This window comes from Microcaecilia unicolor, chromosome 5 (genome assembly GCF_901765095.1).
Source record: "Microcaecilia unicolor chromosome 5, aMicUni1.1, whole genome shotgun sequence".
Lineage (NCBI taxonomy): Eukaryota > Metazoa > Chordata > Amphibia > Gymnophiona > Siphonopidae > Microcaecilia > Microcaecilia unicolor.
This window is the reverse complement of record NC_044035.1, coordinates 54,067,533-54,088,194: the sequence shown is the minus strand read 5'-3', so window position 1 is coordinate 54,088,194 and position 20,662 is coordinate 54,067,533. Positions and strand designations below refer to the sequence as shown.

The window sequence follows — 20,662 nt, the reverse complement described above, 5'->3', positions numbered from 1 at the left end:
ACTTACAAGGTATGCAGGAGGGACACTTGTTGGGAGTTTTCGGCTGGTGGGGCTTGGGAATCCCTGCCAGCCACATTATAGATGTGTTGCTACTGGGTGGGCCTGAACCCAAAGTGGGTGGGCCTGGGCCCACCCAAGCCCACCCTTGGCTACGCCACTGTCCCGTACTACCCGGTTCCTTTCTCTCTTCCCTTCTATGTACCAACATCAAGCAGCACAAATTTCCTCTCTCCCTCCTCTTGCAGCTCTGTCGACCCACGCTAATAAATAACCCAAAAAAGGCACAGGAGACCGGAACTCTCTGCCTGCTGCTACTGTCTGTTTCCTTTGCCAGCCCGGAAGTGTTCATGAGAGAAGGCAGTACCAGCACAGGAAATAGTAGCAGCAGGCAGAGAGCCATGGTCCCGCGCCTCTTCTTTGGGTTATTTATTAGCGCAGGCCAGCAGAACTGCAAGAGGATGGAGGGAGGAAAATTGGTATATGGAAGGGGAGAGAAAAAGGAACAGGGTAATACGGGATGGGTGGGTAGGGACAGAGAAATGCAGCACAGCCCACTGTATCCCTATGGGCTGCATGTACATAGCACACATTAATTCACCAGCGTGCACTAAATCTATTAGCATGCCTTAGTAAAAGTACCCCAAAAAACATTACACAAATGGAATCATACCTTCAATAAAATATGTAATAACAAATACACATATAAAATCCAATAAATAATGGCTCCAAAACTCTAATTATATCTACTAGCTTCCCATTTCTGGAAAAAGTTTATTTGTAGGTTAATACTTTTCAAATATTTGAATGTCTATGTCATATCACCCTTGTCTCTCCTTTCCTCCAGGGTACACATGTTCAGGTCCTCAAGTCTCTCCTCATATGCCTTGTGATACAAGACCCATAGTATTTTTGTCGCTTTTCTATGCACAGCTTCAATTTTATTTTTTACATCCTTTTCAAGATATGGCCTCCAAAACTGAACACAGTATTCCAAGTGGGGCCTCACCAATGACTTGTACAGGGCAGGGGCGTAGCCAGACCAGCGGGAGGGGGGTCCAGAGCCCGAGGTGAGGGAGCACATTTGAGTTCCCCCCCCAGCGCCGACCCTCTCGACCCCCCCCCCTCCCGCTGCCAACCCGCTGTCGCCTACCTTTGCTGGCGGGGGACCCCAACCCCCACCAGCCGAGGTCCTCTTCTTGCAAAAGGCTTCCTTCTGTTTCTGTCAGAAACTGTGACTGTTCTCTTGTGCTTGACTGCTTAAATATTTTAAATTTAAATGCTTTACTTTTTGTCTATTAGATTGTAAGCTCTTTGAGCAGGGACTGTCTTTCTTCTGTGTTTGTACAGCGCTGCGTACACTTTGTAGCGCTCTAGAAATGTTAAATAGTAGTAGTAGTAATCACATTCTCAAAGGTGACAAGAATCTGGCCATGGTTGTGCAAATAGTTCCATGTTGTTTACTATCAGCAAAGCTCACTGCTGATACTTATGCTTTCATTGTTATATAGCAAAGAGAGTTGTGCTTGCTTTCTCTGTAGTTCATTTTTTGTTCTAAAACACATGTAATTTTGTGAAATGAAAACTACATGCATTTTTGCTTGCTCTGCCCAAAGTAATGCCTCCTCCATCTATGGCTAAATTATGTGTGTTGAAGGACATGCATACCTTTACCTGCAGAAAGGTTGGGCAGTAATGAAAATCCTAATTATGGGATAAAACGGAAAGTCCTTTTAAAACATGGTCCATTCCAAAAAAGCACAAGGAATCTTCAAACATGGGGGAGTCTCAACTCCCGGCATGGTCCATGTTTCAGCAACTGTAGCCTGCGTCAGGGGTCTAAGACAAATAAACATCAATAAATAAGCATAAAAGAAATAAAAACAATAGCAATCATAAACCATGAATAATTATATATATATATATATATATATATATATATATATATATATAGATAGATAGATAGATAGATAGATAGATAGATAGATAGATATAGATATATAAATGACATAAAATATAAATTATATTAATCATATAAAAATCTCAATAAAAAAACACCACAGTACATAAATAATTGAAAATGGAAGCTGCATTTAGTGTGTACCTGATTATGGTATCCAATGTGATTAAATAAAATGTTCAATCCAGTGGCAATATCACAAATCAAATAAAAAGTTTTCTAATATCATGCATCTTCCAATCTCGCTACTTCCAACTGGAGAACTTTTTATTTGATTTTGTGATATTGCCACTGGATTGAACATTTCATTTATTCACACTGGAGGAAAGACGCATGGGATTCTATATTATTTTGGCCAGCAGGAACCAGGAGATAAGCGGACTTGGCCAGCAGGGACCAGTTGTAAAGGCACTCGAGGCGCCCTAGCCCATGAAATCACTCCCCTGTGCCCCTCCGTAGTCCCACCGCTAGCCCTATAACAATCGGGCTGCAGCTCGTGCGTGTACCCTAGGTGGACAGTCGTGACAGTGGGCATAGAAGGATGACATCCACAAGCTGCTCCTTGGGTAAGTGCAGCAGGGTCGGGGCCGGGGTTATGTCAGCGCCGTGACAGTACCTTCTCCTCAATGGCCCCCTCTTCGCCCAGGCCTAGGTTTGGGTTTGTGAGAGAACAGGTGGTGAAACCAGTGGATGAGGAATGGAGCATGGGCTTGAGCTCCGGTGCCCAGGAATTGTCCTCGTGGCCAAAACCCTTCATCATTGAGATACTGCAATCGGCCTTGTACCCTTCATGAGTCTAGTATACCCTGCACTTCATACTCCTTGTCGGGGTCCTCATCAACTGGTAGCGGTATAGGGAAAGCCTTAGTCATTTTTCTCAATAACAGAGGCTTCAGCAAGGACACTTGAAAGGTTTTGCGAATTTGCAGGTTAGCTGGGAGTTTTAGTTGGTATGTGACAGAGCAAATCTGACGATAACTGGGTACGTCCCAGTGAACCGAGGGACAAACTGGGCTGAAGGCATTTTAAGGTGTAGATTCCATGTGAAAAGCCATACCAGATCCCCTATCTGGAAGCGGGGCATGAGGCGTCTCTTTTTTTCAGCCTGTTTCTTGAATCTCTGGGTTGTCTGAAGTAGGAGATCTCGGGTGGTCTTCCAGATTTGAGAAAGTGATGTGATAATCTTTGCAACCACCAGGGGTACAGGCATAGGTACCCGGGGGTGTCAGCCAAAGATAATCCAAAAAGGAGAGGCCCCGATGGACACACTCACATGATTATTATGACAGAGCTGAGACCAGTTGTCCTGTGGGACAGAGAAATAGACTCACAAGAAGGCCTTCAGACTGATTCATTCTCTCAGTTTGACCATTAATCTGCAGATGCTCTCCTGAAAATTCCAGTTTCACTTGTAGGAAGCAATTGAGGCTTTGTAAGAACTTGGAGGTGAATTGTACACCCCGGTCAGAGACGATGGACATGGATAAGCCATGCAATTGGAAGACATCCTTGAGAAAGTGCTGAGCCAAAGTGGATGTGGTTGGATTCAGCAAGGGGCACAAAATGGGCCATTTTTGAGAAGTAGTCCACCATCACCCATATGGTAGTGTAACCCTTAGAGTGGGGAAGATCCATAATGAAATCCTTCACAATGTGCGTCCAGGGTTTCATAGCTAGGGGAAGCAGCTGCAGAAGGCCCCAATGCATAGGAGGGTTTTTGGCAGGCACACACAGGACAGGCCGAAAAAAATTCCCTTACATCCTTCTTAAGAGTGGGCCACCAATATGAGTGGGAGATGAGCTCCGTGGTACTTCAGATTTGTTATGATTCTGTTACAATTCTGCTAGTCAGACAGGGGAATGCTTGGAATCGTTCCTGATTGGTCCGTCAGGGGCTGAACTGATCTACTTAAGCTTACCTTTCCCTACAACCCCTGCTTTGGGGTTATTCCTATTCTGCTGAAGCCTTACCTGCGCTCTGTTTGAGCTATTAGCTCTGTGCTTTCGTGGGGTTTGATTACTCCTTACCTTGCTTGCAGTTTCTGTTCCTCTGTCTCTGTTCGCCGGCTGCTTCTAGCGTGTGTCTAATTACCTCTCTACACTGCACCTGGGATTCTCTCTGTTTGGCTGTGGTGCTGTGTGGTGAGTTCCTACCTTGTTCCGTTCCAGTTTTTGTTTTGGTTCCCCTTCCTTCGGAGTTACCCTTTGTTGCTATGTTTGTATTCTGATTTGTACGTCCTGCCCTTGTAGCAGGCTCGGGACCCTTTGTTTCTCCCCGTGGGGGTTGTTTGTTTGCTCTTTCCCTGTCTGCAGTGTTCCCTGCCTCTGGCAGCTGTGTGTTTGAGCTTGGTTTAACCCTTTGTCTGCAGAGTTTCCCTGCTTCTGGCAGTTGTCTGCTTGGTGCAGTTTTCCCTTGTGACTGTCAATCCTTTCTTTGCTGTAATTATCGCCTGTATTGCTGAGCACTGTTCCTTCCTGTGCTGGGGGGGGGGGGGGGGGGGTTAGGCTCCGCAGTCCGCTTTGCTGACTTTTCCCTCTCCTGTCCGCTGAGGGTCTCTGCTTACAGTATCTTTATTTTGCAGTCCCTCATTTCCTTTGTGTGCCGTGGGGTACTGCTTGACGTGTTTCTGTGTGTGCTTCCTTTTCTCCTTGATTGCCTAGGGTACTGCCTTGTGTTTCTTGTAGATACATCTGTCAGTTTCTTTTCCTGTGTGTCCTTATCCAGCACCATAATTGTGCTGGTGCTCTAGTTCCCGTGGAGACATCCTTGTTTTTTTCCTCTTTCTCCCCTCCCTACTTATGAGTCGGTTCCGGTTAGGCCGTGAGGCCCGCATGCTTAAATTCTGAGTAAATGGGTTCCCAATAGGCCATGAGGCCCGCCTGAATGCCCTATCTTCCCTTTTCTGGAGGTGCAAGTTGGTTGCTTGCTTATGTGTGCAGGACTTGGTAGCTGGGGTAGTGTGTAGCACCTACTTGGTCCACCCCAGCCTTGGCCTAACACCTATTCTAGGCCTTGGCCTGGGCTCAAGGGCTCACAACCAGACTAACAAGATTCCAGGATGATCAGCAATTTTGGAATGGTGCCCCCACTTGATGTCCTTCCGAAGTCATCAGAGGACGATAGTCTTGCTCAGTGGCACCAATGTGACAGCAGCGGTCAAGATCCGGGCTTGGTCGATGACATGCTGGAGGTCAGACGTCTCTTCCTCCATTTCCAATGATCATGACAGGGCATCTGTCTTATTCTTCTTCTCCGCTGGTTGAAAGCATAGTTGGAAATTGAAAAGTGAGAAAAACAAGGACCATCGGGCTTGTTGTGGGTTAAGCCGACATGCCTCCTGAAGATATAACAAATTCTTGTGGTTGGTCAGTACAATGAAGAACAATGTAGCCCCCTTGAGTAAGTGGTGCCACTCCTCCAGTGCCAATTTTATGGCCAAAAGCTCCTGGTCTCCTACTGTATATTGTCACGGTCTGGAGTTCAGTAGAAGTGAACCCTTGTACTGAGACCAGGTAGTGGTGATTGGCAGTCAACGAGCCTCAGAGTCTTCACCTGAACCAACCATTGTTCCCTGAGAGTTGAGCCCTTGGGTGCGGGTGGCCAGCAGGACTGGATCTTCAGTAAGGCAGTTGGAGGGCATCAAGAAGTCGGTATACGGGCACAGGTCAGGTCGGAATCTAGAGATAGACAGTACAAATGCTGGCAGGGAGACTGCCAGCAGGACCTATTGCAGAGGCCCTGTTTGCAGTGAGATGCCCATGGATAAAGGGAGGATGGCATCTGACGTCAGGGCATGGCCCCAATGCTCCCAGTAGTCGGGGTCGCACCCCAGGAATATATGCTGTGCAGCATGAGAGTGTCAGAGAAAGGAGGAAGATGCACTGCGGAGGAAGCCAGTGGTAGGATAGGCGCAGAGGGAGTAGAAAGAGGTAGGGTGTACCACCACGGCACTGTGGCATGATATATAGTTTTTCTCAGTTAGGGAAATCTTCCGTGAGAATAAAGCACAGGGAAGCAATTTACTGCCAGTATGGGTTTGGGATACGATGTCCCCCACTCCAGTGGCTGAGGCGTAAACTTTGACATAGAACTTTTTCCCAGAATTGGGGTATCAAAGGATCGGAGCAGTTGTAAAAACCTACGTCAGATTGTCAAACGCAGCTACAGCTTTGGGTGGCCAGTCCCGGGGATTCGCCTCCTTCCAGGTGAGAGCCATCAGAGGTGCTGTACTAGCAGAGTAATTCAGGATGAACTGCTGGTGATAGTTGGCGAAGCCCAGAAATCTCTGGAGAGCTCAGCGTTTCAAAGGTCGAGGCCAGTCAAGAATAGCAGACAGCTTGGCCAACTCCATTCACAACCCCTGATCAGAGATGACATACCCTGAAAAGGATAATTTTGAGCCTTCAAAGACACATTTTCCAATTCATGGAATAGTTGATTCAGGTGCAGACAGTGGAGCACCATCTTGACATGCTGTCTATGTTGTTCAAATGAATGGGACAAGATCAGGATGTCATCGAGATAGACAAGAATGCATTTGTAAAACAGACCTTGGAATATATCGTTAATAAAGTTCTGGAAAACAGCAGGAGCATTGACAAGGCCAAAGGGTATAACAAGATATTCACAGTATCCATCTCTGGTGTTGAAGACTGTTGTCCACTCATCCCCCTCCCAGACCCAGATGAGATTATAAGCTCCTCATAGATCTTGTTTGGTGAAGACACAGCTGCCTTGAAGTTCATCAAAGAGTTCAGAGATGAGTGGTAGGGGATATTTGTTCTTCACATTGTTCTTCAAGCCCCTGTAGTCAATGCACAGCTGCAGCCCCCCATCCTTTTTGCCTATGAATAAGAATCCTGCCCTGCCCAGGGACGTAGAGGGATGGATGAACCCCTGTTGCAGATTGTCCTTGATACAGGCAGACATGGCTTCGGTCTCAGGGTTCGAAAGTGGGTAGACTCTGCCCGGGGGCCAGTGTCTTCCCACGCAACAGCTCAATGGGACAGTCGTAGGCCCGGTGAGGTAGAAGGGTCTCTGCCCATTGTTTAGAATAAACATCTGCAAACTCCTGGTAGGCCTGAGGTAGGGTCTTCCCAACTTCCAGCTTATTAATGACCATCGATATGGGAAGTGTAATGGAACTCAAGCACCGTCCTCAACAGGGCCGACTCCAAGCTACTATATGACCCTGATCCCAGTCAATATGGAGGTTGTACAGTTGTAACAAGGGAGGCTCAGTATGATGGGGTTCACATCTGTTTGTAGAGCATACAGCATTATAGCCTCCCTATGTAACACCCCAGTCTGGAGACTGAGCGGAAGTGTTTTGGTCTTGATGACTCTCTGAATGTGCCCATAGACCGGGGACATGGGGAGGGGTCGAGACAAGTTTTGTGTAGAAATATGATAATGATGGACCAGGGCCTCATCAATGACGTTGCCTCCTGCCCTAAAATCTATGAACGCTTCAATGAAGAACTCAGGTTCCAGATCAGTTGCGGCTGGAACCAATAACTGGGTGTGAGGAGTTCATCGAGAAGGTTCTAGTCTTGCCTTCCCAGCCAGAACTAGACTTGCGGGTTTTCTGGCTTCTTAGGGCAGTGGTGGGTGTAGTGCCCTTTCTCCCCATAGTACAAGCACAAATCCTGTGCCTGTCACTGCTGCTTCTCTTGGTCTGATAGCCCCAGCCGATCCACCTGCACAGGTTCCCCATTGCTCGTGGGTGAAGCAGACTGTGAAGGGGGAGGTGCAAGTTTGTTCTGGAATGTAGGAGCCAACCGAAAAGGCCTGCGACCAGCCTAGCGCTCTAAGGCTTGCTCATGGAAGCAGATATCCACTCTGGTGCATCTTAGAATTAGATCATTGAGATTTGTAGGGAGTTCACACCTAGCCGGATAGTCATTAATATGTGAGGATACACCTTGCCAGAATACAATGGCTGGGCTATCATTGTTCCATTCCAGCTCAGCCACTAGGGTCCAGAACCTAGGGTCTTGATCTCTGTCGTAAGTTCAGTAGCTCTGTGGCTGTGGGGGTAGGTTTGCCAAATTTCTCAAAAATTCTACAAAACTGGATAAGAAACTTGGCCAGGTTGTTTAGTATAGGCTTATTCTTCTCCAAAATGGGGAGGCCTAGGTGAGAGCAGGACCAGTAAAGAGGGAAATGAGATAGGCCACTTTGCCCCTATCAGAAATGAAGTCTCTTGCTTTTAGTTCAAATAAAATTAGACATTGGTTCAGGAGTTCCCTGCAGGTCTTTGGATTCCCATCGAAGCATGGAGGTGGGGCAGTGTGGATCCCCAGGCCACTGGGGTCAACAGCCAGTCCTGATTCTGAGACAGAAGGCGAGGCTGCAACTAGAGTTATATCCAGCAGTGGCGTAGCAAGGGCGGGGCGGTGGGGGCGGTCCGCCCCTGGTGTCAACGGGAGGGGGGTGCTCTGTCCACCCCAATCCCCCACCCCCGGCGCAGCGCCTCTCACTCCCCCCGACAGTCCCCACCTGCCTACCAGCTGAGCTCCGGCCGGCACCTCCAATCTGCAGCACTGCTGACTTTAAATGAAGAAAACCGTCTCGTCGTTGACCCTTCACTACTGAGTCCCGCCCTCTGATATAACTTCCTATGTCCTCGAGGGCGGGACTCAGTAGTGAAGGGCCAACGACGAGACGGTTTTCTTCATTTAAAGTCAGCAGCGCTGCAGATTGGAGGTGCCGGCCGGAGCTCAGCTGGTAGGCAGGTGGGGACTGTCGGGGGGAGTGAGAGGCGCTGCGTCGGGGGCGGGGGGGTTAGGGTCCACACCAGGGGGGTGCCGACGCCAGGGGGGGTGCCGTTCCACGCCGGGGGGGCGTCGTGTTGCACTGCACCCGGGGGGGGGGGTGCGCGCAGCGGCGATCCGCCCCCGGGTGTCAGCCAAGCACGGAACGCCATTGATATCCAGCCCTTAGATTTTGTCCATCGATGGGTCAGTGTTTTTGTATGGCCCTGGATAGTTGTTGCAGCTGGAGTGCAAGCTGCTGCAGCAGCTGTAGAGCAGATGACTCTCATCACCTCATCGCTTTTGCAAGCTGTTGTGATCCTGGGTGGTGAGCCCTAGGACCATAGCTGGATACTTGACCACAGCAGACAGGTCACTTCCAGAGTAGAAGGCGCGAGGATGCAAGACACAAGCTTGGCACAACAGGAAGCTAGGAGACAAGGCTGAAGCTTGGCAAGGCAGGGACCAGGGACCAAGCAGAACTTGCAAGCAGGAACCACTAGACAAGCGGACTTGGCAGCAGGAACCAGGAGACAAGTGAACTTGACCAGAAGGAACAAGTGGACTTGGCCAGCAGGAACTAGAAGACAAATGGAACCATTTACGAAGGCACTCGAGGTGGGGCTGGGCTTGCCTAAAAATTCTCCGGCCCATGACTTCAGTTCACCATGCCTCCCCGTCATCTCACCACTAGCCCTATAAGAATCAGACCCTAGGTGGGTGGGCACGACTGTGGGAGTGGAAGAACGTCATCCACAAGCTGCTCTGTGGGCAAGTGTGGTGGGCTCAGGCCAGGATCACGGCAGTGCAGTGACACTACCACTGTAAAGTCTCTTTGACAGTATTGATTACTTTCATTAATTTGAAGAATTTGTTCTTTAGTAAAGTGTTCTCCTAAGTACTGAAGCTGTAATGGCGTTCATTTAAAGTGTAAGGCCTCAGTAACTGTCCAGGTCATGTCATTATTTATGGGCATTATCTTGGGTTTTTCCCAACTGAGAGAACTTTTTAATCTCTTTGTGCTGGGCTAGAAACAAGTTATTTGGTTTTAATAGGAACTGTAGACGATCATCTGTATATGCAGCCAGCTTACATTCAAAGTTTATACATGTAAGTCTGCTAATTTTTGGCTCCAATCAAATAGCCAATAGATGAGACTGTAGAACCAAATTAAATAAGATCAGATAGGGAGCAGCCCTGTGAATGCCACGATTCAGGGATACCAGGTTCAATACAACTTTATTAATCATTATTCTTGATATGGGGTGGTATATAAAACTTGAATCCACTGAAGACCTAACTACTTGAGAATCTTCAAGAGATATGGCCATTGAATGTCTTCTCGATGTCAAGCGAAGGATACTTCTGGACATTGATGACTACAATGAGATTATTCAAGAATCATCTGTACATCTGTTTGCCATAACCCCTATCTGATCATTATGAATTAAAGATAGAAGCATATAAATTAATCTTGCTGCTAGGACTTTGGCTAAAATCTTATAGTCCAGGTTTAGAAGAAAAATGGACCTATAATTGTGTACCTGAGATGGGTCTCTCCAGAGTTTGGGTATCACAATTATTTGGCCATCTGCAAAAGAGCCAGCGCCTGATGGTGTCTCATAGAGATACTGATATAGCGCTGTAAGGTGAGGAGCCAAATCTGTGCAAAATTGTTTTTAAAATGATGCTGTATAGCTGTGAGGTCCAGGAGTATTGATGCCCTGCAGAGATCAAATGGCCAGCTCTATTTCTGGCGTGGTGATAAGTGAACCTAATGTTTCCTGATAGTAGGTTAGTCTTTTTATTTATTTTATTTTCAACACTTGATATACCACAAGTAATCCCTGAGGCAACTATGCGGTTTACAATTTATATTACAGGTACTTTGCACTGTCCCTAATGGGCTCACAATCTAAGTTATATATTGTACCTGTGGCATTGGATGGCTATAGCCTATTGGGCTCATTTTCAAAGAGAAGGGCGCCCATCTTTCGACACAAATAGGAAGATGGGGGTCCTTCTCCCATGGTCGGTCAAATCGGCATAATCGAAAGTCGATTTTGGGCGTCCCCAATTGCTTTCCGTCGCGGGGATGACCAACGTTCATGGAGCGTTTCGGGGGTGTAGCGAAGGTGGGACTTGGGCGTGCCTAGCACATGGGCGTCCTCAACCCATAATGGAAAAAAGAAAGGCGTCCCTGACGAACACTTGGCCGACTTTACTTGGTCCTTTTTTTTTTACGACCAAGCTACAAAAATGTGCCTGAACTGACCAGATGACCACCGGAGGGATTCAGGGATGACCTCCCCCTACTCCCGCATTGGTCACTAACCTTCTCTCACCCTAAAAAAAAAATTACAATATTTTTTCCAGCCTCAAATATCATACCCAGCTCCATGACAGCAGTATGCAGGTCCCTGGAGCAGTTTTAGTGGGTACTGAAGTGCACTTCAGGCACAAACCCACTGTACCCACATGTAGGTGCCCCCCGTCATCCCTAAGGGCTGTGGTAGTGGTGTACAATTGTGGGGAGTGGGTTGGGGGGGGAGGTTGGGGGGGCTCAGCACACAAGGTAAGGGAGCTATGCACCTGGGAGCTTTTTCTGAAGTCCACTGCAATGCCCCCTAGAGTGCCTGGTTGGTGTCCTGGCATGTCAGAGGGACCAGTGCACTACGAATGCTGGCTCCTCCCATGACCAAAGGGCTTGGATTTGGTTGTTTCTGAGATGGGCTTCCTCGGGTTCCATTATCGCCGAAAATCGGGGACGACCATCTCTAGGTACGACCATCTTTGGGTGTCCCCAACTGTATTATCAAAATTAAAGATGGCTGCCCATCTTGTTTCGATAATACAGGTTTCCCAGCCCCTTCACTGGGATGTCCTGCGAGGATGCCCTCAGGAAAACTTGGGCGCCCCATTCGATTATGCCCCTCTAAGTGACATACCCAGGGTCACACGGAGCTGCAGAGGGAAGTGAACCTGGTTTCTGCCCTCAGATTGAAACAATTTGGAATAGTAATCAACAAATTGTGCAGCAATGTCTCTGCGGTTTAAGATTTGACTGTGAGTTTAGCACTGAAGCAATGAGGTGCCTTTGTTTTTGAAATCTGAGGTACTGTGCCTCAACTCTTCAGTCTTATTCCATTCTATGTAGTGGCCTGTTATATGACACAACTGGCTATCTGGTAATATTCAGCAGGAGATAGCTGGCTATCTCCCGCTGAACATTGCCGGATAGCATTTAGCGGATAGCTGGTTATATCGCGCGATATAACTGGCTATCCGCCTATATTCAGCACATCACCGGCTAAGTTTGGCAGTCAAATTAGGCCACTATAATAGCTGGAATAGCTTTGGCGGGTTTAAACTTAAGCAGCCAGTGCTGAATATTGGCATGGCTGGTTAACTTTAAACTGGCCAAAAACCCCTGGATATTCAATGCTGGTCACAGGAAATGGCCCGGCATTGGATATCCGGGCTCAGCGCCGACTTCGGGAGGCAGTTCAGCTACCTCATATGGTCTGAATATCGTCCCCATAATGACCAGCTTGTTGGCTTGGTTTCTAATTTCTAATTTCATGAGTTCCTGAGTGTCTTGTTTGTGCATTCAAGCTGAAAAGCTGATCATTTCACTCTTCAAAGTGGATTTATGTGCCTGCCACACAATATGGGAAATACATCTCAGATTCATTATGGGCAAAGAAATCAATTAAAAAAATCTTTGATTTTTTGCAAAAAGACTAGATCGGACAACAAGCAGTTCTTAAAATTGCATTGAACTCTGCTGGTAGGTACTGCATCAGTTGTTAATGTAAGAGAAATCATTGCATGGTCTGAGATGAAGATACGGGGTGAATTTTAGCAGAGACTATTACAAATTAACAATATTTGGACAAAAGCCCAGTTTTAATGTGGCTGTTTTTTCAGAGCTTTAAAAAAATTAGGAGGTCATGCACTAATTTTGTCATTAGAGTGTGACACCTACATAGCGTTATTGTGGGACCACTTCATGCATTCTATATAGGAGGTGCTAGGCACTTCTGCGTTAACTCTGCACTACCCAGGTAGCATGTATTAATAATACATTAACTGGATAAGGCAGGAATGCCCACTCTCCATCCATTACACACTTCTCTGAAAAATATTTTCAGAAAATCATTAATATGGAGATTACTGTGCAAAACCAAGCAATAGTAAAACAGGAGAGAAATTTCACTGCAGATAATCCCTACAGAAGCATTATTTCAGTTTTCTGCAAGTTTAAACAGAGTTTGTAGGCAACCATCCATCTCTTGATTGTCTTCAAACATAATGACAAGACATGGGTACAGTGGCGTAGCCACAGGTGGGCTTGAGTGGGCCAGGGCCCACCCATTTATGGCTCAGGCCCACCCAACAGTAGCACATGTTTAGTGGTAACTGGTGGGAATCCCAAGCTCTGCCAGCTAAAGATTTCTCCATGATGGTAACGAAAACGTTACTCTCCACAACACCGGGCTCTGCGCATGCTCAGTTTTCAGTGAATTCCTGCTGTCAAGGTGGAAAGAAGCGTTTTCCCACCAGCTGAGATTTTTTTTTTGGGGGGGGGGGAGAACACTTGGTGCCCACCCAATTATTGCCTAGGCCCACCCAAAATCTGTTGTCTGGCTACGCCCCTGCATGGGTATAAACAAGAGAATAAAGATTGTTTTGCAGAACATGCAAAGGACGTTAGCAAAGGCAGAACTTCATGGGGCTAGCATGATAGAATATTGTAAAAAGGAATATATTCCCAGAGGTTTGCGGATAGCCATGGAGCCAAAATTATTTGCTGAAGATAAGGAATTTCTAGAGAAATGGACAGGGATATTAAATAAGTGCTCCCTGGACCTGATGGTCCTGATTATTGGTAAAACTAAGGAGATGGTTCTATCGATTAAAAAAGATATAGAGGTTACGGAGAACTTATTGAAACTGCAAGTAAAGGATGATTTATATAGTAAACAACATGAAGATTGGCTTGACTGGAACAGGATACTGAAAGGGGCTTGACTTGACTGGAACCGGATACTGAAATGGACTTGGCTTGACTGGAACAGGATACTGAAAGGGACTTGGCTTGGCTTGACTGGAGCAGGATACTGAAAGAGGCTTGGCTTGGCTTCACTGGAACAGGCTACTGAAAGGGACTTGGCTTGGCTAGAACAGGATACTGAAAGGCTTCACTGGAACAGGATACTGAAAGGGGCTTGGCTTGGCTTCACTGGAACAGGATACTGAAAGGAGCTTGGCTTGACTGGAACAGGATACTGAAAGGGACTTGGCTTGACTGGAACAGGATACTGAAAGGGGCTTGGCATGGCTTCACTGGAACAGGATACTGAAAGGGACTTGGCTTGGCTTCACTGGAATAGGATACTGAAAGGGGCTTGGCTTGACTGGAACAGGATACTGAAAGGGACTTGGCTTACCAGGGAACTGGGACAGAACTAGCTCAAACATAGAGCAGGAGCAGAACCTGGCTCAAACACACAACAGGAACAGAACTTGGCAGAAACAGAGCTCAAGAGCCAGGAAGCAAACATAGCAGGCAAAGTATTAAGCAGACTAAAGGAAGACAAACAAACAAAGAAGCAATGTCCTTACCAGCACCCACAGCTGGAAAGGGAAAGGCCAGGCAGACTGAGAGGCAGCAGACACAGGTGCATAGCAGTGAAGTAATCAGGGACGATGCTGGCTTCTACAGACTCAGAATTAACAGACAAGAACTACACACTCAGGAAACAGAACAGGGAAAACAGGAACAGAGCTTGGCTAAACACAGAGATTGGCTTAAACACAGAGCTTAACTATAGCAAGAGTCAAAAGCAGGGCTAGACTAAAAGCAGGAGCCAAGGGTAGAGTCAAACAGATACAGACACCAAGGGCAGGGTGTGGCTCTAGAGCCAGGCTTTCAGGATCAAGGTACAAAAGCAAACACACAGAAACATAGCAAAGCATTGAAACACAGAACAGACCTTCAGGAGCAAGACTCTCAGGAACCAAGCCAAGCAGGGAAATGATCTAAACAGGTAACACAAGATTAAGAGACCTCTTGCAAAGGCAACGTAAGAAAGCTCCCTGGGTCCTTCTAAAGGAGTAGGCTGATGATGTCACAAGTAGGAAATGAAGCAGAAGCAGGGAGACCAAAGCGAGGATTGGCTAACAGGAAGAACAACAGGAAAAAAGGCACACTGGAGAGGTCACAGAGCTAGATACAGAGAAACAGTAGGTCTGAACATAAGGGCACGGCCACAACCGTGACAGTCGTTACCACCAGGCACAGATCCCTTATGGCTGTCCTCCTTCCATGGGTGTAACTCGCAGGGCAGAACCCCGGCCTTGGGCAGGCTTCTTCCTGCTCCAAACCCACTTACGGGTTGGACTCTCCAATCTGCCTGAAGCTCTGGCTCCTTCACCAGCTGTTATAGATAAGTCAACAACTGTCCCTTGATTATAGCTCAAACTTAAGGTAGCACTTCAGGATCCCCCTTCTCCTTCTTCGGGTCACTTGGCAGGGGCTTGCAGGCAACCAAAGACCTTTTCACGTTCTAATTCTTCTCTTACATCTCCTCTCAACTTCTCCCAGAGCTGCCACTCTTCCCCACATGGGCACTATCTCTGCATTTTATTCCTTACACATTCCCCATGGGCTGGGCTTCCTCCCACCCAGGGACCTCCCAGTCACTCCCCCCCCCCCCCCCCCCCCCATGACTCTCCACCAGGGCTCATCCCTCTAGTAATCCCAACCTAACAAGGAATTACACTTGTATACCCTGCTTTTTCTATATGGCGAGGGCCGTCTATGGTGGGCCGCATGGGGGGGGGGGGAGAAGCAAAATCATCCTATGACTTCTACTCCACCTCCTGCATGGTGCCATGGGACCTGCTATATACTGTGGTCTCTCCTCCTGCTGCTCTGTGCAGCTACCAATAGATAGGGGACTTAGACCCTCCACACCACTGTCTCTTGCATTTTCTTATCAGGAGGCAGGTCAATTCCCCCCCTCACCAGGTTTATACTCTGCCTGCTGGCCCCACCTAATGCCCTGGAGGATTACAGCAACTACTGCTGCTACTGCTATTAATCCTCCTTCCTCTATTGTTCTGCTCACCTGACACCTAATTGTAACCTGGCCGATGCCCAAAATCTGGCTTTTATTTGTTGATATTGTGTTTTCTTGTGATATGATGATGTTATTTTATGTATTGTACTCAGTGTTATATTTATTTTATGCATTGTACTGGATGTTTTTATCTGTTAATCACACTGAATATTTGGACAGCAATGCTGTAAAGAAAATATTTTAAAACATTAAACATTTTCTATTGCCAATTTTTAACCTTTTGCTGTCCAATAGGCGACCAAAACAAAGGGAAGGCACGGGAATCAAAACTGTTCAATGGATTTGATGGGAGAGGGAAAAAGAGGAGAGAATGACATTGGAGTTTTGCAGGGAAAAATGTTGTCTCATGCAGGAAGTTAGCTTGAGAAAACCCAGAGGTCTGTGAAAGGGGGTAGGGCCAGAAGAGAGGATGAAGAGCCCACACTGATAGTGTCTAAGAACAGAAAAGACAAAATTCATTTCTAATAGCTCCTATGGACCAAATAAATCCATGAAGTATGAGGTCAGTTGTAAATCTCTTGCTAACTTGACTGATCCTAAATGTATAGTACAGGGGGGCTGCGTCAAGGAAATAAAAAAAACACCTAACAACTAGATTTTTCCAGTGATGGAAGGCATGTTTTTCTGCTTGTTGCATGTATTTTTCAGGCTCTTCACTGCTCACAGCTTCCTTTAGAAGAAGGGAAGAGAACCAGATATGGGGAGGTGGCATGCAGGTGCAGGGGGGGGGGGGGGGGTATGAGAAGCTTTTCTTTTCTGTGGCATCATTAAGGCACATTTGTAAACTGTAATCTAGCCTTTCATTAAAATCTCATTTTTGCTGAATGATATCCTCTATGTAAAAAAAAATCTTTTCTGTCTGCTTAGTTGACAAGAAATAATAAAAACACTGATGATTTTGATAAGGTAATAAAATGACCAACATAAACCAGAGTGTAAGAAGGACATATAGGGAGTGCATGAGTGTAAAAGAAGGAGGGGGAAGGGTGAAAGCGCCATCCCAGTAATTGAAAGCCCAAACGACTGCAGAAGTTTAACAAGACATGCCAAGGGTGCATTTATCAACCAAACAGATGGCGCTGAATGTGACTCTCGACCCCATTATTCTGGTTAAAGGGAGGCGGCTCCTTGCCAAGGTGAGAGAAAAACATACTGATTCTGAAGGCTAAGACCATTTAAGAAATCTGGATGTGGTAAGGTAATATGGACCTGATTTACTAAGCTTTTCCCCATAGATACAGGAAAGGAAATAAGTTTAGTATATCGGGCTCATATTTCCCAAACCCAACTCTTACTAACTACCCTCTCGGTGTAATTCAGATCAGGAAGGAGGACAGGAGCATCAAAGCTTATCACACATTCCAGTGCATTGTAGTGTTTGCCATCTTGCTTTTATATTAGTAAAACAACAATATATGGATGCTCTTGTTTAGGATTTGGATTGGCTTAATTTGGTATCTCACCCTGTGGTCCTGTTATACTTAACAAGTGGAGGAAGCTTGCAGAGCATGGCTCATGGATTTCTTTCCATTCCTTCAGTATGTGTGTGGGGTGTCTGTGTGCGCACATGCATGTGTTTGTGTTTCCTCTGTGTATCTCTAACCCGCAGAGGAGAGGGGAATAATGGTTTGAATGGAGTGGTTCCCAAACGTTCTATTGGTTTGGAAAGAATAATAAAATGAAACCCAGACAGGTAATATATCTAATCATTAGATGCCTCTCAAGAGATATTAAAGCATAGATTTCATATATTCAGAGCTGCCAAGGGGTCCAAATTTTTGAAAGGGAGATTTTAGTCCACTTTACTTCATGGCTCCACTTTACTTCATGGCTCCTGGCATACCTCAATCCCATGGCCATTTCAGAAAATATTTTATTTACACCAGTGACAGCAGAGATGGGCAAGAGGGAGTGTTTCTGTTCACTCTTACACCCCCTATTCAGCATCTATTCCCTTCAGAGACATAACCGCAAGGGAGCCTTGGCATCCCCACTTTAAACTTAAGCCCACTCCAAAATTGTAGCACTAGTTGAATCGCTGGCGGAGCTGCCCAAGCCCCGCTATTTCAAGAGTTCCACTACATGAGCCCCCTACTGTGCTGTTTGAGCAGTGCAGCAGTTGGAAGCGTGCTTCAGCCGTCAGTGCCAGCCCTCCCACATATGCTAAGTTCAGGCACTTGAAAATGGAAAATAAGATGATACCTTTTTATTGTACTAGCCTACTTTTTTCAATTAGCTTTCAGAGGTCAAAACCTGCTGCCCAAGGTCAGGTCAGGACAGTATACTGCTGTTATGGTATCCTCTCCTGACCTGAGGAAGGAAGTGTTGGTCTCTGAAGGCTAATCAAAAATGTATTAAAATCAGTCCAATATAAAGGTATCACTTTATTTTCTATTTTGTGTTTTATTTGCATTTATTAACCTTTATTACCACAGCTACCACATTACTTTATCCTAAATTAAAAATAAAATTATTTTCTGTACCTTTCTGTATGGCCATTTACTTTTTCTAATTGTGTTGGTCCCAGTCTCTTGATTCTGCTTTCCTGTACTCCTCTTCTATCCTGTGTCCCCATTCTTCTTTCATTTCTCCCCCCTGCTATCTCCATTCAGCGCCTTCTGCCTCCTCCCCCCCCCCCCCCCCGGTATCTGTTTCCTGGCCACTGCTGCTTCTCCCGATGAGCAGTAACGGCCACGGCAAAACAACAACAAAAAAGGAAGCGCGGGGCCGCAGCAGCCTTCAGGCATAAGCTGTCGGCTCTGCTGGTCCTCTGACCCCGCTGACGTCAATTTCCCGTTCCGGGGGTAGAGGACTGGCAGAGCCAACAGTGCATTCCTGAAAGCTGCTTCAGCCCTGCGCCTGCTTTTTTTGTTGTTTTGCCACGGCCACTGCTGCTTATTGGGAGAAGCAGCAGCGGCGGTGGCAGTGTGGGAAAAATAATCCCGGTAGTGTGTCTCAGTGGGAGACTTTCCCATTGTGGTGAGAGTACAGGAGATAACCCGCCAAAGCAGGAGTCTCCCACTGAAGACTTGGCAGATCTGTATCTTAAACACAGACTGCCACATTTCAAAGGCAGCTGATACTGAGATGCTCCTCCACCACTAGGAATTATTGCATATAGCAACTAGTGGCATAGCTAGCTGGGGTCACGGGGGCCTGGCCCCCCCCCAAAAAAAAAAAAAATTTTGTCTGGCCCCTGGTTTTGCTGGTGGGGGTCCCCAACCCCCGCCAGCTGAAGCCTTGTCCAGCGCCGGTCTCATGTTGAATTTGTATTGGGTTCTTTATGGTACTGTGCCATATAGTTCATAGCCAAGAGCGAACACAACATGGGTGAGCTAGAAGGGGAGACGGAATAGGTTGTATATTGTAATTAAATGTGAATGAAGGGTAATTTTGATTTCACTGGAAGCCTAAGGGAGAAACTCAGGCCAAACACTACTCTCCTTCCAAAAAAATGTGTTTGCTCTTATTTGGCTTGCTTTGTCTGACTTGGTATCTTCTGTGGTTCCAATCAATGACCATATTATCCACTAACTTCTTAGAATCTCTCCTCCCTGATCTATATTTCCATTCTGCCTCCATAGGCATTGATGACCCTTATCAACACGGACGTGGTGTTGCATTGGCCGACTTCAATCGAGATGGCAAGGTGGATATTGTGTATGGAAACTGGAATGGACCTCATCGCCTCTACCTGCAAATGAACACCAATGGGAAAGTGCGCTTCCGGGTAAGATTTTGGAGGGGCTGTATTGCAAGGGTCCTCATGAGTGCTTTGGATATAAAGCAAATGAAATAACCAAGAGGGTAACTAGAATCTTTTCTTCTAATGAGAGAAAAGGGAAAGGTAAAAATTGAGGCCTGTAGTTATGTGTCTGAATGTATTTGATAGTATGTCCTGTTTATTTCCTAAGAATGTTTCCTTTTGGATAATTTCCTTTTGCTCTTCAATGATGTGGACTGATTTAAATTCTTGTTTATTTTTTGTACGTAGTAATAAATATAAAATGATCTAAATAACAAAGAGGGACATATTCAACGGGACTATCTGGGCAATCTCGATAAGTATCCAGATAAGTCTCTCATTTTGATATAGATTACTCTGGGCTGAGCAAGTTGATATATGGCCAAAACTTAGTTGTATAAAGTGCAGAGAGGCCATGGGCAGTCTAGGGGCAGGGTTTATAGTTAACCAGATAGCTACTAACTGCCTATTTTTATCCTGATATCTTGGCCACAGTTACAACAGGCCTAAAGAAGTCCAGATATCTTTGACAGCATTATTCAGCGCTTCAGATTTACAGACAACTCATTAAAAATCTGCACAGACAGCTGGATAACTTATCCAGATACCTTTATCCAGAAGGGAGAGAATACATTTTCTCTTCTTTTCTTTTAGATTTGTAGTAAATGTTTTTATAACGATGATAATAGTTTTAGTAACTCATATTGTTTAATTGACTGTCTGGTTTGCTGTGCTTTCCTATTATAAATGGATTTCAGAGTATGTTATAGAGTATTTTAATGGTATATTTTAATTTTATATTATATTGTAAACCGTTCTGATTTACCTTTGTAATAAGTGACGGTCTAGTAAATGAATAAACGATAAACGATATGCTGTTGCTGTGTATTTGCCCCCTTTCCCAATCCTCAGTATATTTACACAAAAAGAAATCCAAAGAAGACCTCCAACCTTCTCAACCAGAGTCTACACATCTTGAATACCTGGGCAGATGCATTCCGATTGAAACTGAATGCAGAAAAAACTCAATGCCTCATACTTACCTCCCAATACAAC

General features: G+C 46.0%; 1 protein-coding gene across 1 annotated transcript in view; it reads left to right on the top strand.

Annotated features, from left to right (window-relative positions):
- Positions 1-20,662, top strand: part of CRTAC1 (cartilage acidic protein 1) — a 495,959-nt gene that overhangs the window by 329,115 nt on the left and 146,182 nt on the right. Inside the window, exon 7 of the mRNA XM_030204795.1 lies at positions 19,446-19,591. Within this exon, the coding sequence (XP_030060655.1) occupies positions 19,446-19,591 (146 nt within the window). The remainder of the gene's footprint in view (positions 1-19,445; positions 19,592-20,662) is intronic.